Below are 13,668 nucleotides of genomic sequence, written 5' to 3' on the forward strand. Positions count from 1 at the left end.
AAAAAAAAAGCAAAAGATGAGCCTTGTTGACATCAGTGAGGTTCGAACTCACGCGGGTTGCCCCAGTAGTGTATCCACATATAACGTGACTTAAAACTACCGCCTTAGACCACTCGGCCATGATGCCTGTTGAATCCCGAGCAACAGAAAAGTAGTCCACATATCCCCTACCAAAACTGCATGTCTTTGGCGCTTTGTAGGTTGTGGCTGGAGGGGGGAGGGTTCAAGTGGCGAAGGTGAATGATTGGATGCTATTTATGGTGTTGGTTGGGTTGGGTTGGGTTGGCAAGGGGCGGGGCAATTATCGGAGGGGGGGGCGCGATGGCGATTGGGGAATGGCGAAAGTCTCACGCAGGATGGTGGCACATCGTTCTCCATTCCTACAGGACTAGAATCCTGCTGGAACAGAGGAGTCGAATGGCAGGTGGCATCACCAACATGTCTCATTCAAGCATCGCATCTCATGGTGCGTTATTGGAGGGAGGCCTGGCCAGTAGTCGCCATTATACCACTCGTTTACTATTACTACAATAGCACACTGGGGAGGATGTTTCTATCTAGATCATCACGCAAGGTTCTGCTAGCGAGACATTAATATGGGGAGCGTACCTTTGTAAGACTAAGGAAGTTGCCGGTTCAGTCGATAGTTATATTTGGTTGTTTCTATTACGCGTGCGCATTGCGCGTTGCGTTCCTCCAGCCCCCTCTACTCCAGCAAGGTGGCGGAATGCTGCCTGCTCCTGCCCTTACCTAGTTTTCATACTCCCCGCAGCGTCCTGAGGTCGTGAGGAGAAAGGAGGGGGGGCGGCTGGCGAGAGCAAACTCTAGAACCAAGCTTTTCAGTGGTAGAGAGCGGTCACTCCCCTGATCGCGACGCTTCTGGGGCGAAACATTAAGCGATTTAGTGCGCATGGCCCACCGCTGGGGCTGCTGGGCTAGATGCTAGGTCCCGCAGGCGAATTGCGGGTACCTGACGACTGTTCCAACGTTTGCTGCTGAGGACGACGCTGGACGCGTAATAGGGCAACGTTGAGTCGATTGTTTGCGAATATCGCGCAAGAGATGGCTTACAGGCTGCGAGTGGCACGCGGGACACGAAAGAAAGGTGTCACTCGAATTCCTAAAACAAGCCGCCGTGAGTGTGTGCGTGTGTACGCCGCTGCTTGAGGTGCTTCAATGCTTTTTCGGAAATAGGAACGGGATAGAAGCTCGTGACTCTGGGCTATATGGAAACTTGTTGAGGTGTACCCATGAGGCAGCGCTTGATGAGTGCAAGGCAATCAAGTCACGTCACGAAAGCAGAAGTGGGTATTGAAGCTGCGATGACTCGGCAGCTCAATCAGGGTGTCATTTGTGTATCGTCTATGTGTACATGACTAGCATGGGGCATTATCGTATTTTGAGGAAGTGCAATCCACAATTGCATGACCGCAATTGAGATTGTTGTGTGAAAAGAAAAATTAACCCATGCCACAGCCAGTGCACAGAGCAATCTCCAGAGATAAACAGAAGGAAAGATGCAAGCTAGTAACCCTAGTAAACCGTCCGTCCATTTTGTCTTGTCAGTCGAGTTTGTCTTCCCTCCCCCAAATGCATCGAATCATTCTCCCGCCAAACATGGAAACAGCGCCCCTTCTCCGTCAGAAATTACCAAATGATTGCCATCGAGTCGGAAAGTGCTGTTGAGTCTGAGATGCCGCTTGGTTGTTATATGCAGGTGAATAGGTCGTCGACAGGAAAGAGAAGTCGCGTCGACGGAGCGAGACGAGGCGTCTAAGCCAGGACGAAGCCAGCCATGGCGAGAGCGGCGAAGCTAAGAGAGCCAAGCGCGCTGCCGAAGCTGTTGACAGCCGCGCCAGTGCCGGTGGGAGTGGCGGCGGTGCCGGTAGCGGAGACTGGGGTGCCAGTGGCAGCCTCAGTGGTTGGGGTACCAGAAGTGGCCTTGGAAGTGGCCTTGATAGTCGAGACCAGGGTGCTACCAGTGCCCACGCTCGGGGACACGATGACGGCGGTCGAGTTGCCAGCCGGGTAGGAGGGCACTGGCACGACGGGGACGGCGCTGGAAACGACGGGGACGACGGTGACGGGGGCAGCAGTGGACGGGGTCACGGCCGGGTAGGACGTAGCGACGACGGGCACTGAGGTAGCGACGGCTGGGATCGAGGTTGGGACCTGAAGCTGCCCATCCGAGATCTGGGTGACGCCCTGCGCGGAGACAGAGACGGCGGCCGCGACGGCGATAGCGACGGACGAGAAACGCATGTTGCGCGTCTGCGAGGTTTGGAGAGATTGATTGAGGCGGTGGAGCGAAGGAATTAATGTGATGAGGCTGGCGGGTGAGGGCCTACGCTTGATGGATGGAGTGTGGGTGTGTGAGTTGAACGAGAGACTCAGAGCGACGGTGGACGTGGGTGAGGTGGAGGAGGAGGAAGGAGTTGGCACCTTTTATTTACTGGCCAGGCGATCGACAGGGCGTTTCAGGCGGGCAGGCGCTACCACGCCGGCCCCACCCCTGCAGCGTCGGCTTCCTTGGTTCTGCCCGGCGCCAAGAGCGCGCCCTGCAGCGGCCTGCGGACACGCCTCCGCCGCCTCGCCTCCGCCGCCTCGAGCTGTCCCTCAGCTTCGCCGGGAGCGCAATTCTGTGCGAAGACTCGGCCCGAGGCCAATTGCGAGCCACGGAACAACGGTGCCCCAGAAGCAGGCGGCAACCGCAGCGCTGGCGGCCCGGCAACAAGCCTCGCGCAACGCTGCCGTGGCTGCGTCACCGCACCGGCCGCGCGACTGCACGCCCCTATCGACGTCGCAAAAAGTTGGCGGAGCGAGATAGCTACCCGGCTCAGATCCGTGCGTGGCGAGCCTGAGAGGCCCCAGCCGTGCCTCGCGCAAGCCACCTGCGGGCGTGAGCGTCTTGCAACCACTCTTCCAAGCGGAGCCTCCCCGCGCTGCTGCATCTGGCCGCCCTCGATCCCTCCTTTCTCTGCGCCGTCCTTCTCTCCTAGCCCTCTTCGGCGCTGTTTCTATGCACGCGCTACGCACTGCATGTTTGTGCGTGTGAAGCAGTTCATTGCGACCACGCCTCCGCAGTCAGTGCACCGCAGTCAGTGCACGGCAATCGTGATTTCAGACCCCCAGCACATGCAAATTGAGTGAAAGCCATGACACGGCCCAACGCTTGCTGCATGCTTGCTATTCATACCTACGTAGCCCGTGCGCGGTGCCACAGGCAAGAGAGACAGGACGGCACGGCATGCTGCTGGCCCATCCATGGTGTGCGTCTTCGCATCGACCTGCAGCCCGTCTGCAATTTGCCGCCCATCACTCTGAAACCCTAACCGCCCCTGAATCTGAATCCTGTGCTCGGCCTCTGTTTCGCCACATGCGCCCGGTTGCACGCCATTCGCCCTTCGCGCACTGTTTACATGCCCACGCAGTCCTTTCGCTCGTCGGTGAACCCAAACATTGAATTGTTGCTGTGGCCGGATGAAACCCGGCACCGCCATCTATTTACAGCTTCTCGTTGCTGCCATCGTCGCTCTCCGACGCCTGCTTCTCCTTTGGCCGCAGCATCGGCGTCATGTTGGGCGAGTTCGTCGCCGTCCGGCTAAAGTAGGTGTGCACCTCGTTAGGGTAATCATCCTCATCGTCCTCATCCTCGACCTTCACGCCCTCATTGCCCTTGCGCGCCTGTCGTGCCTCCCACTCGGCTCGGAGCTCCTCGACCTTCTGTTGGTAGTCCAGCGTCGCGTCGTAGTGCTTGCCTACACCGCGTATGCGCTCCCAGAGCGACAGATGCTTCGGGTGGATTGCGATGCCGTGGTAGTCTTCTTCGCGACCCGCGCGAATGTACGTCCAGCGTCGCTCTTGCTCCTTGAGGTCGAGTCCGGTGGTGTCGGGGAGGAACAGCCAAGTGACGAGAGCACCCCCGAGTCCGAACCATGGCACGACGTAGAACTTCTGCTGGGTGGTGATGTAGTTGTAGAGAACCGCCGCCAGCAACGCACCAAGCTTCCCTACAGCCGCTGAGAAGCCGTGAGCTGTAGCGCGAATTGGTGTCGGGTACACTTCCGCGGCCACGAGGAATGTCACCGAGTTGGGGCCGAATTGATTAAAGAAAGACGAGAGGAAGTACATGGCCTGGAACGCGTGGATATGATTCGGCGAGGTGAAGAAATCGTAGTTGAAAGCCGGAACCACGAATAAGATAAAATCGGCGAGGAACCCAACGATCATCATCCACTTCCTGCCGTCTGTTTCATCCCGTTAGTTTCAACTTGAGTTCAACATCGTCTCTAAACTTACAGAGCTTGTTGTCAATGAAGAACGAGGCCATGTAGTAGCCTACCAAGCTAACACCGACATTAACCAAGTTGTACAGCCATCCTTCCATAACCGAGTGGTTGTTTGGCGTCAGGACAGCAATGAACTGATTCTGAAACAGCTTGTTGCCATAGAAGAACACGTCATTGGCAAACCATGCGCCAGCCGTAGCAAGAAGACGAGGGCCGAAGTACGTGAGAGTCATTTTGAGCGACTTGGTGTCGTATCCGGTAACTTTCTGCTTCTTCTTGGCCAGGAATAGCTGCTTGCTTGCCGATCTCATCTTGTAGTAACGGAAGTAGACTAGCCAGAGTGTTCCAACTGCTGGGATAGCGAAGCTGACGCGGTATGTCCACTGTGCAGCAACCTGGGTACGGTTTAGTAAGACCTCTAGCAGGCAGAATGAGGGGAAATACCTTTGAGTAGGGTGGGTTTCCACTACCATGATGGAATATGAGCAGGAGGATGATCAAGATGACTTGGTTGGCGAATTGACCCCAACCTTGCATCAGGAAGGCGCTGGTGACTTTGCGACCGCGGTGAAGACGGTCATCCTTGGTCGAGACTTTACCAGAGCCAACAGCGTTTTCCATACCAGACGTAGCGGTCATCGGATATTCGCCTCCCACGCCGACGCCGTAAAAGAACAGAGACCAGACATAGCAGATGACCCATCCATTCTGATCCACGCCCCAGGCAGCCGTAAGCATGATCAGACCGACAAACATGACGACAGCATCCTGGATGAGACCCCATCGACGTCCCAACCAGTCTCCGATGATACCGACGAGAATTTGGCCTGTTAATTGTCAGACGTGTTGGAAAAGAAGCATGCAGACAAACTTGCCAACGATGATACCGCAAATCTCAAGGTAGTCGATGGCTTGGGTCCAGGTCTCGTTACAGATGTCAAAAGTCTTCCAGCAGGAAGGGAATGCGGCTTGGAGTAACGGCCTGACATTGCCAATTGAGAACAGGACATATCTAGCTGAAAGTTAGTGACCGCGTACGTTTAGCTATAGTGGCTTCATACCCCTCAAGAAGGAGACCAGCTCCAGGGACGACCATGTTCCTGAGGTAATATCCCACTGGGCTTAGCGGATCATTCTTGAGCATGGTTCCTATCGATCGGAGTTCTTTCTTTGATTCCTGGCCGTCAACGCCGGTGACGAACTTGATGCGCTTCCCCATAGGTAGATCGGCCCAGTAGGTGCCGTCTGCATCATAGATATCGTCTGGATGAAGGAGGCCGTGGAGGACTCCAGCCTCGTTAGGGTTCATAGCCGAGACGTCCTGCGTAGCAACATGATGGCGGTCCATGTTGGGACCATGAGGGGCGGCAGCGCCATAGTCGCGTAGTGACGATGTCATTGTTGAAGCGACGTGTGATGTAGTTGGTAAGGGGTGAGGGCTTCCGTCAATTGCTTTGCCCAAAGCTCAAGCTTTATGCGTGGAAGCTTGTCGATGCTTGTGTGCTTGGCTCTGAACGATCAGTGCCACACGTAACGGTATGATCAATGACGTGGAGAGAGATAATCCTTTCTAAGGTTCTAACCCACGGAAAGGAAGCAGTAGGCGTGATATCGGAAAGCACGTTCTGGTGCCCGAGTTGTGAGTGGTCAGATATTGAGAGACGCGGGCTGTAAGCAGGGTCTATGCTGATCCGCCTTTGCCGGACGAGGGTTGCAGAGGCCGAAATCCGAGCGCTCAACGGTCAATACTGACGACTAGTGAGTAAGCGTGTGTCTTTGGCTCGATGGTAGTGGAGGAAGTGTCGCGGGAGGCGGGATTGGTGGCGCGAGGTATGAGTTGGAAAGACGCCCGGAGGGCACTCGTAGTGGGGGGTGCTCACTGCTCGGTAGGAGAAGGTGTAGCTGAGCTTTTAAAAAGAAAAATATCAAACAAGAGGGGGTTGGCCGACTGTGGTCCAGCTACGTGTCGATTGGGCAACACGCAAGTAGGGAAACGTGGATAGAGGGGAGACTCAACCAGAGTTGAGGGGGCTGGTGAATGCAAAAAGCGTACAAACACAAGAATAGCTGGGACTTGAGAATAAATAAGAGGAGCAAAGGTAGTAAGCGGCAGAGCCGTGTCTAGCTGGCCACCCGCCCGAGCAAGTACCCCTCCGCAGCTGGCGTCGATATCTCTGTGGAGTGGAGCGACGACCGGCATGCCATTTGACGCAGCGGGAAGGCCAAGGCGGCACCTAAGCAGCATCGCGATTTTCCCCACGACGCCGCTGCGATTGACCCGGAAGCTTGTCACTGCCCAGGACGCCTCCTTGCACTGCAGAGAGCCCGAATCTGTGATTTTTCAGCGCCACAACCGTCAAACTGGGTGCCCTTTTCCTTCAGCGAGGCTCGTGTGAGGCCATGAAGACGGGCAACTCAGCAGTGGCGGTGACCACACGTGGTGGGTTAAGCTGGGGATGCAGGCGAGCATGAAGTCGGGAGCAGCCAATCACACGCCTCGAAACATCAACGTGTGTTGTTCGTTGGTGTCCAGCCCCGGACGACGCTCAGACTTTACCCGTACCTTTGTAGCGCGAAAGGGCAACCTCGGTTCGTGACGCAGGGTTTTCGAGCCTCTTGCAGTGGCGATCATCTTCCCGGCGTCCATCGCCTCTCGGGCCTTTCCCGATGCAACGGCATCGTGTGTTGCAGTGCGACATGAGACATGAGATTCTTGTTGCGCGGCCGAACTGACGCAGTGGCTGCTCTGCCGTGATGCCAAATGCTGCCCCTCTGCTTCTACACCACGTCCTATGCTCCCTCTCACAATAGAAATAAACATCACGTCGCGTCCAGAATGGCCCGCGGTCCCGGCCGCGCAGCTACGCACTAGCAGCCCTTTTACAGGCAGTTGCTCGCGTGCCGTCTTCTAGATCTAATCCGCCTGCCAGCCGTAAGAGTGGGGATGGCCCACTCCCAGGTCACATATAAACGACTCGGCACATGAGCTCCATGCTTGCTTACAGCCCGAACTACTCACTCGGAGCGTGCCGAAGCGGGTTTACCGCGGGCGGTAAACACCTGACCTCAGTACGTCTTTCTGCATTGAAGATGTGGATACGGAATTGAATCTCCTAAGAAAGAAAGTAGCACAACTTGCTTGACATGTCTTTACAAATCAGCACCATGGCCGACATCTTTGATCTGGCCTGGGGCGAGGACGGTCATACGAATGCTGTCTATAGGGCTGATCTGTATTAGAATACTCATCCACTCAGACGAGATTGAGAGAGTGCGGCGGAACCGCGAGCGTCTGGCCGCTAGAACGGTGGAGGAATTAGCATCTGCTGGTAGACTCAGCTCACTATGAAGGTGGGGTTGAATGCGTTTGATTTCGGCTCATTCGAAAGACCTCGAAGCATCGTCTCTCCTGTAAACACTATAACATCCCACTCCCAACACCGCGCCAATGCCCCAAACTCTTGCAACCTACACATGTCTAATTCGATACGTAGCATGCTTACAACGCCGTCAAAACCGCCTGCACACCCACACTCCCCACATCCTCTCTCCGCATGACATACTGCCTCAGCTCCATAGCCTCATGCCCACCACCCCTCAGCCTCTCCCTCAGCGCCTCGGGCCCAATCACAAACAGGTTCGCTACCTCAACCAACACATCCATCGCACCAGGCTCCAGTTCTTCCCCAGTTGGCCACCCTCTGACTAGATCAACATACCCATTCATATCTTTGCTAACGACCAATCCACCCGCAAGCGACACACTGAATTTGCGCAGATGCTCCAGCACCGCGGATCTCAAGCCCTTCGCGAGCTCTGCAAGGAACAGCCCGAGATTGCGCCCGTCGAGCGAGGCAGTGGCTTGAGTGGCGACGCGGCTGAGGAAAGTGGTGACAGTCTTGCAGGCGGGTGTTTCAGTAGACAAGGAGGTGAGGGCATCATCGTCGTCCTTAGGACGGAAGTCTGTCTTTTTCTGCTGTGCGAGGCAACGTGTCACCCATGCTAGCGCGGCGTCGAGTGTGCGGTTGATAATTGTGGAGATCTTGGCTTCGAGGGTGGCGAGGCTGTTCGTGGTTGCTTTTTCGATTTCGCGGCGGATGGTCAGGTTGGGAGTTGCCAGGGGGAGGAGGACGGTCTGGGTTGAGGTTTGGAGAAGATGGAGGATGGAAATTGCGGTGCGGAGGGAGGAGAGGTAGGTAAGGTCAGGAGGAGTTTTGGTCATAGATTCTTGGGCGGCTGCATGGTCGGCGGCGCTAGGCGTGGGTAAGTAGGGTAGCTTGTAGAAGTAGCAATTGGGACGGACTTACGCATCGAGAGCTGTTTCGAGATAGAGCTCGCCCATGTGTGACAGGAGCAGAGTAAGCAGTGCTTGGACATCTTTCGGTGTTTCGTTGCCGCCACTGAGTTCGAGGCCTCTGCCTACACCTTCTGCTAACCACTTTAGCATTCTCTTAGCATTAGGTAAGCTAAGTTTGCCATCCTCGTCCGTGACTTCAATGTCCTTTTTCTCGCTATCGGTGTCTTTGAGGCCGGCAATACGCATCAGCATAGCTTTTTGAGAGGGTGGGAGGTCGGTTGAGTCCAAGCGGTCCATGTATGCGTCTCTTGCCGAAGAAATCAACTCTCGCCCTCTTTGTCCAAGTGATCCGAAATACGTTGTAGGCATCTTCCGTTTCCTCGACTTTGATTGATTCAGTGTTTGTTTCAGGCTCTTTGAAGGTAAAGCTTACATGATAAATAGTAAACTTGAGCAGAAGAGATGAGTAAAGCTCTTCTAAATTCTTCTTTTCTCGTTCAATATACGACGAGCCTACAAAGTAGGGCACGAACAGATCATCAAGTTGCTGGTCTAGTGTAGCTGCAACTTGTGATGATACAGGTTCGGGGTGCTCCGTTAGTCCATGCGACTTTAGGTCGTCTACCAGAGCGGCAATATAACTCCTCGCGGCCTGTAACGAGCGGAGAAAGGCTAGAGAAGACAGTTGATTCGCTTTATCAAGTACCATTTCAAGGCGTTGTTGTATCTTCTAGTGTTAGTGGCTTTGTAGAACTGGGTGGAAGTCATAAACTTACCGATTGTTGGAAAACTCTCTGCAAGAATCGTACCAGCACTTCGTCATAATATGGAAAGGCACGCTTGATGATAGCAGATTCTTCCTGGACGACGATTCTCACCTCGTCTACCAACGACTGCAGACTCGGTTCTACTCCAGGAGGTTCCGCATCAGGATCTTGCAACCGATCCCAACTGTGGATTGTCAATTCATATACTCAATGTCTTCGCGGTCACGGTAGAACATACGTCTCATTGTCCCCAGCTACTTCTTCAGTAATCAGCTGACTACGATCAATGAAGAATTGATGCTGATTAACGAATAAAGCCATGACACTCGCTCCGTCGCTAAAATCACGCAGAGCCACGGCACATTCCTGTCCATGACTGTCAGCATGGTGTTGTTTGATTATGAGTACGCATCTTACCCTCATGCCATCAAAGTTTTGGCGCCGGTAAAACTCGTCGAATTGTTTCAATAGATCCTTTTCTAAGCTCTCCAAGAATTTCTCGATGATCTCCCGCGTTGGGTACCTGCTTTGGCCAGCGCCCGGCCGCTTTTTAGGTCCTTTTGCACCAGAATTTCCGTTCAGATGAGGCGTGCCTTCCGGGTCCAATCTTATACTGATCTTCAAGAGTTGCCGTGCAATATGGGCACAGCGTACTTTGCCGTCCCCGCCACCTAGTCTCCTGACGTCTTCCAGAGTCGACAAGTTTCCCTTTTCGCTCACTTCCATCCAGCATTGTATCAGGAATTTGGCATCCTGTGCTCTCTGTCTCTGCCGGTCCAGCTCTTCGAGTCTTTCACCAATCCGCACGGCAACATTTCCTCCAGCATCCTGGTCGATTCCGTCACTTATGCTGCCATTCAGCGAACTATCCAACCTCTGGAAGTTGTCTATAGCCTGTTCAAGCTTCCTCCCCAGCGAGTCTACATTCTGGTTGTGTTGGGATTCGGCGCGGCGCACGGCGCCAGAGAGTTCATTCTCGTGGGATTCGAGTTCTTCAGAGAGAGAGCCGAGGCGGGAGAGGGCGTGTTCGAAGGTTCGTATGAGAGGCTTGGGGTCGAACGCGGCTGTGAAGTTGTTAGTATAGAGTATGGATAGACGGTGTTCTCGTCAAACCTTGCTGATTCCCGGGGCCAGAACCGCGCCTAGCAGGTATTGCGCTATCGGAGAGTGCTTCAATGAAGTCTTTGACTATGTAGTCTTTGCTCTATGTATCCGTATAAGCAATTGATCGGGCGGGATTCTGGATGGTGACTGACAGAGAAGGTATCTAGCGAAAAGGCAGGCCCTCTGACCGAGCCAGATCGCGTAGTCGTAGAGTAAATCGACGCATTGTCTGCCGCGGTTGCGGGCATCGTGGCTTATCACGGAGGTGGCATTGGACGTTGACGCGGGGGAGGGGTTGACGTCTCAGGGTCTTAGATGGTACGGTACGGGTGTTGCAGAAGTAGAAGTTCAGCGAGGGTAACAGCAAGTTTCAAATCAGCGTCAGCGCTACTTTCTATCATGGAGCTGTTCGGAGCTTCGACGTCGTCGCATCAAAGTTGGGCTGTTACGCGCTATGCCTAATCTAGAATACAGCTATATTTCTAGAAAGACTCTCTCGTCTGAAGCCCAGTGTGCCTTTGCTTTCAAGAAACACGGCGAGGGGTATTCAATCCAGCTAAGCTAAGACATAAAGGCACCAACTGGTACATGTAGTGACACAATTGTCTGCTTCGAGTCGAGCTGTTGATGAGACGATCAACATCACCGCAAGCCTCTACGCAGCGTCGTCGCAACAATGGCCGCTTCTATTGATTTTCTCCGCTGCAAATCGCATTGGCCGTTCCCCTACCTCGCCACGGCCTATGGACGCGCTGGCTGCAGCTTACCTGGCCTTTGAGGCTGGGGGCAGTGGCAATCGCTCTAGCATCGCCGTCCGTCTCACATGGCACCGACTCCACACCTAAACATGAACCTCATCCGCCGACAGAGCTTCTGATTCACCTCCGCCCTTCCCCAGTCCTTCGCTCAGCTGCTGTTACTCTCGTGTATATTACCCGGCCAGTCTTTCCCGCCTCGTCGAGCAATTCCGTGTTGCTCTCCCGCTGCCTGCACAATGACTACTCATGTCGACCCTCGCGAACGACGAGCTTTCCACCACGACACGAATGAAAACAACCAGCAGCTCACCGCCGAGGAGCGCGAGAAGTTGCTAAAACCATATCTACCAGAGCCTCCCTCAGACCCGGCCTCGCCCGCAGGCTCGCCAGAGCGCAATGCGCGAAAAGCCCCCAAGAGTGTCCGCAAACAAAAGTCGATTCGCAGCTTTCTGGCCAACCAACTCCACGCACTCGTGTTTCTCATCACCCATACCATATTCTCCGTCTGGTTCAGATTCCGACGAGCCTATCATGCTGTCGTCCACCGCATCCATGCCCTGTACCACTACCACCACCGGACGCCCGAATACATCAGGAAAGATGTTGCTAAGCTTGATAGAAAGCCGGAGCACGTTAGCGTTATTTTAGACCTCAACGAGAGCGATGATGATCAGGGCAACTCTGGATTGGAGGGACTGGTGCATGATGTGTGCGAGATTACTGCTTGGACTGTTAGTGCTGGCATTCCAATGCTGAGCGTGTACGAACAATCAGGTCAGTATTGCGCCGTGTTTCCTCGCCCAACTGTGCCCTATGCTGACACTGGAATAGGAATTCTCAAGAACTACATGCCTCAGCTTCACTCAGCCATCATGCTGACTTTGGGGTCCTATTTCGGCGAAGACCGTAAACCTATCCTCACCCTTCGCGCACCACTCATACAGGCCTTTAGCCCTCCAGCAACGCCTCCGAACGGCAATTCCCGTCCTTCCAGCCCTGATACCCCAGAGCCACTTCGAATCACAGTGCTCTTGTTAAGCCACACAGACGGCCGCGACACAATGGTCGACCTGACGAAGACGCTGGCCGACATGGCGCAGAAGAAGACGATAGACCCTGAGGATATTACCACTGATCTGATAAACTCGGAGCTCAGGGACGCGGTATCAGGAGAACCAGAGCTGCTCATACTGTTCTCGCCGCATGTAGTGCTTAAAGGTTATCCGCCATGGCAAGTACGACTGACGGAGATATAGTAAGTCCTTTTAAATCCCTAGAGTGCCTTTTATTAGGTACGTGACTGATGCAGCGCTCTAGCCATGTGCCCGATAACGTCGGCGTGAACTACCAAGTGTTCCTCCGTGCACTATATAATTACGCAAAAGTGGAAATGCGGTTTGGGCGGTAATGTTCCAGCCCAAATGCATGCCCATCACCCCTCCTACACATACGTTCAACGAATACCTGTACAACAGTCTTGCTAAGCTGCACCGAAATACAATACCACCTCTAGCGCCAGGACACCATTTCCTTTCACATCTGTACCTTACTGTCCGGGTTGCCTGAATGGAGTTCTAGTATCTTGCACTATACCAACCTATATCATGTGCTTCCAACTTTCAAACCTAGTACTGACCTGGGGTGCCATAGTTGCAAAATGGTCATGCAGGCAATTTATGAGAGCAGGAGGAAGTGGAGGCCAAACCGTGCTAGTACGGAGCTTAGTGCGGCTGTGGATGGGGCTACGGACGAGACCGTGAAATCGTATATCTCGCCCCCGTCGTTCGTTTTACCGGATCATGATACCGAAAGTTCTGATGGGATGTTGAGCACAATTGTGGAGGACCAGAGTGGCGAGGAGCGCGCTGAGGCCGGCTCGGAGAGCTCGAACGAGAACCATCAGTCCAGTTCTTCCGTGAATATCGCTATCAACTTTTGATACGAGACTGTAAAGTAGACCTCATGGTGTATCTTTAGTGGATTAATTCAACACTGAAGTCAGTCTTAGCTGCATACCTGAATACGTGCTGAAGTTTCCCGGCAAACCTTGAAGATCAAAAGGCTTGACATCACAACCGATACGTTCCATTTAAAGTGCAAACACTTTCCTGCCATGGAGCATCACCAGGAGACCTTGGTTTCGAGGACAAGTCACGTGACTTGTACCAGCGAATCTGACTAGCGCGCTCGGAGAATTAACTTTAACGTAATCCACAAGTTAGTGGCCCGCACAAGCTAGTGGCCCACCCAACTCAACACGCGACGCGTCGTCCAACAACCACCCCAATGGCAGCACCACAACAACAAGAAGCCATCTTTCAAGAAGGCAGAGTTATTCTAGGCGTTCAAGCCTACAAGACCGGCCAAATTACATCCTTCCGAGGTGTTGAGAAACTATACGATGTGCCCAGAAAGACGGTTACGCGTCGCGCCCGTGGTATTCCTCCACAACG

At 54.0% G+C, this 13,668-nt stretch overlaps 4 protein-coding genes and 1 non-coding gene across 5 annotated transcripts; 1 reads left to right on the top strand and 4 right to left on the bottom strand.

Annotated features, from left to right (window-relative positions):
- Window positions 1-27: 27 nt before the first annotated feature.
- Window positions 28-127, bottom strand: BDZ99DRAFT_t63. The gene has a single exon. It is a non-coding gene; the product is annotated as a tRNA-Leu (tRNA).
- A 1,646-nt stretch (window positions 128-1,773) lies between these two features.
- BDZ99DRAFT_523217 (uncharacterized protein) lies at window positions 1,774-2,262 on the bottom strand (the record flags this gene model as incomplete). The annotated part of the gene is made up of 1 exon (XM_033725786.1): window positions 1,774-2,262. The coding sequence occupies one exon, from the start codon at window positions 2,260-2,262 to the stop codon at window positions 1,774-1,776; it is 489 nt and encodes a 162-aa protein (XP_033573601.1).
- Window positions 2,263-3,483: 1,221 nt separating this feature from the next.
- On the bottom strand, window positions 3,484-5,856 carry BDZ99DRAFT_82396 (putative MFS phosphate transporter). Its single transcript, XM_033728932.1, has 5 exons — window positions 5,351-5,856; window positions 5,165-5,301; window positions 4,734-5,116; window positions 4,300-4,684; window positions 3,484-4,247 (listed from the first exon to the last, which is right to left on the bottom strand). The coding sequence occupies exons 1-5, from the start codon at window positions 5,686-5,688 to the stop codon at window positions 3,505-3,507; spliced, it is 1,986 nt and encodes a 661-aa protein (XP_033573602.1). The 5' UTR covers window positions 5,689-5,856; the 3' UTR covers window positions 3,484-3,504.
- A 1,664-nt stretch (window positions 5,857-7,520) lies between these two features.
- On the bottom strand, window positions 7,521-10,840 carry BDZ99DRAFT_573385 (exocyst complex component Sec10). Its single transcript, XM_033728291.1, has 8 exons — window positions 10,610-10,840; window positions 10,467-10,557; window positions 9,771-10,417; window positions 9,592-9,719; window positions 9,363-9,537; window positions 9,020-9,313; window positions 8,597-8,970; window positions 7,521-8,542 (listed from the first exon to the last, which is right to left on the bottom strand). Exons 1-8 carry the CDS (start codon window positions 10,703-10,705, stop codon window positions 7,789-7,791), a joined length of 2,559 nt encoding a protein of 852 aa, XP_033573603.1. The 5' UTR covers window positions 10,706-10,840; the 3' UTR covers window positions 7,521-7,788.
- Window positions 10,841-11,451: 611 nt separating this feature from the next.
- On the top strand, window positions 11,452-12,623 carry BDZ99DRAFT_489855 (di-trans,poly-cis-decaprenylcistransferase; the record flags this gene model as incomplete). The annotated part of the gene is made up of 3 exons (XM_033723019.1): window positions 11,452-11,989; window positions 12,047-12,470; window positions 12,533-12,623. The coding sequence occupies 3 exons, from the start codon at window positions 11,452-11,454 to the stop codon at window positions 12,621-12,623; spliced, it is 1,053 nt and encodes a 350-aa protein (XP_033573604.1).
- Window positions 12,624-13,668: the final 1,045 nt, after the last annotated feature.

Source organism: Mytilinidion resinicola (genome assembly GCF_010093595.1).
Source record: "Mytilinidion resinicola strain CBS 304.34 unplaced genomic scaffold BDZ99scaffold_15, whole genome shotgun sequence".
Classification (NCBI taxonomy): Eukaryota; Fungi; Ascomycota; class Dothideomycetes; order Mytilinidiales; family Mytilinidiaceae; genus Mytilinidion; species Mytilinidion resinicola.

Bases quoted from the DNA above. Each gene is read 5' to 3' on its own strand.
- BDZ99DRAFT_82396 (XM_033728932.1), bottom strand. From the start codon at position 5,688: ATGACATCGTCACTACGCGACTATGGCGCTGCCGCCCCTCATGGTCCC. The intron at 5,117-5,164 runs GCAAGTTTGTCT...GACAATTAACAG, and splicing joins GATTTGCGGTATCATCGTTG to GCCAAATTCTCGTCGGTATC. The intron at 4,248-4,299 runs GTAAGTTTAGAG...GGGATGAAACAG, and splicing joins CTTCATTGACAACAAGCTCT to ACGGCAGGAAGTGGATGATG.
- BDZ99DRAFT_573385 (XM_033728291.1), bottom strand. From the start codon at position 10,705: ATGCCCGCAACCGCGGCAGACAATGCGTCGATTTACTCTACGACTACG. The intron at 10,558-10,609 runs GTCAGTCACCAT...ACGGATACATAG, and splicing joins TTTCGCTAGATACCTTCTCT to AGCAAAGACTACATAGTCAA. The intron at 8,543-8,596 runs GTAAGTCCGTCC...ACCCACGCCTAG, and splicing joins CTCGAAACAGCTCTCGATGC to CGCCGCCGACCATGCAGCCG.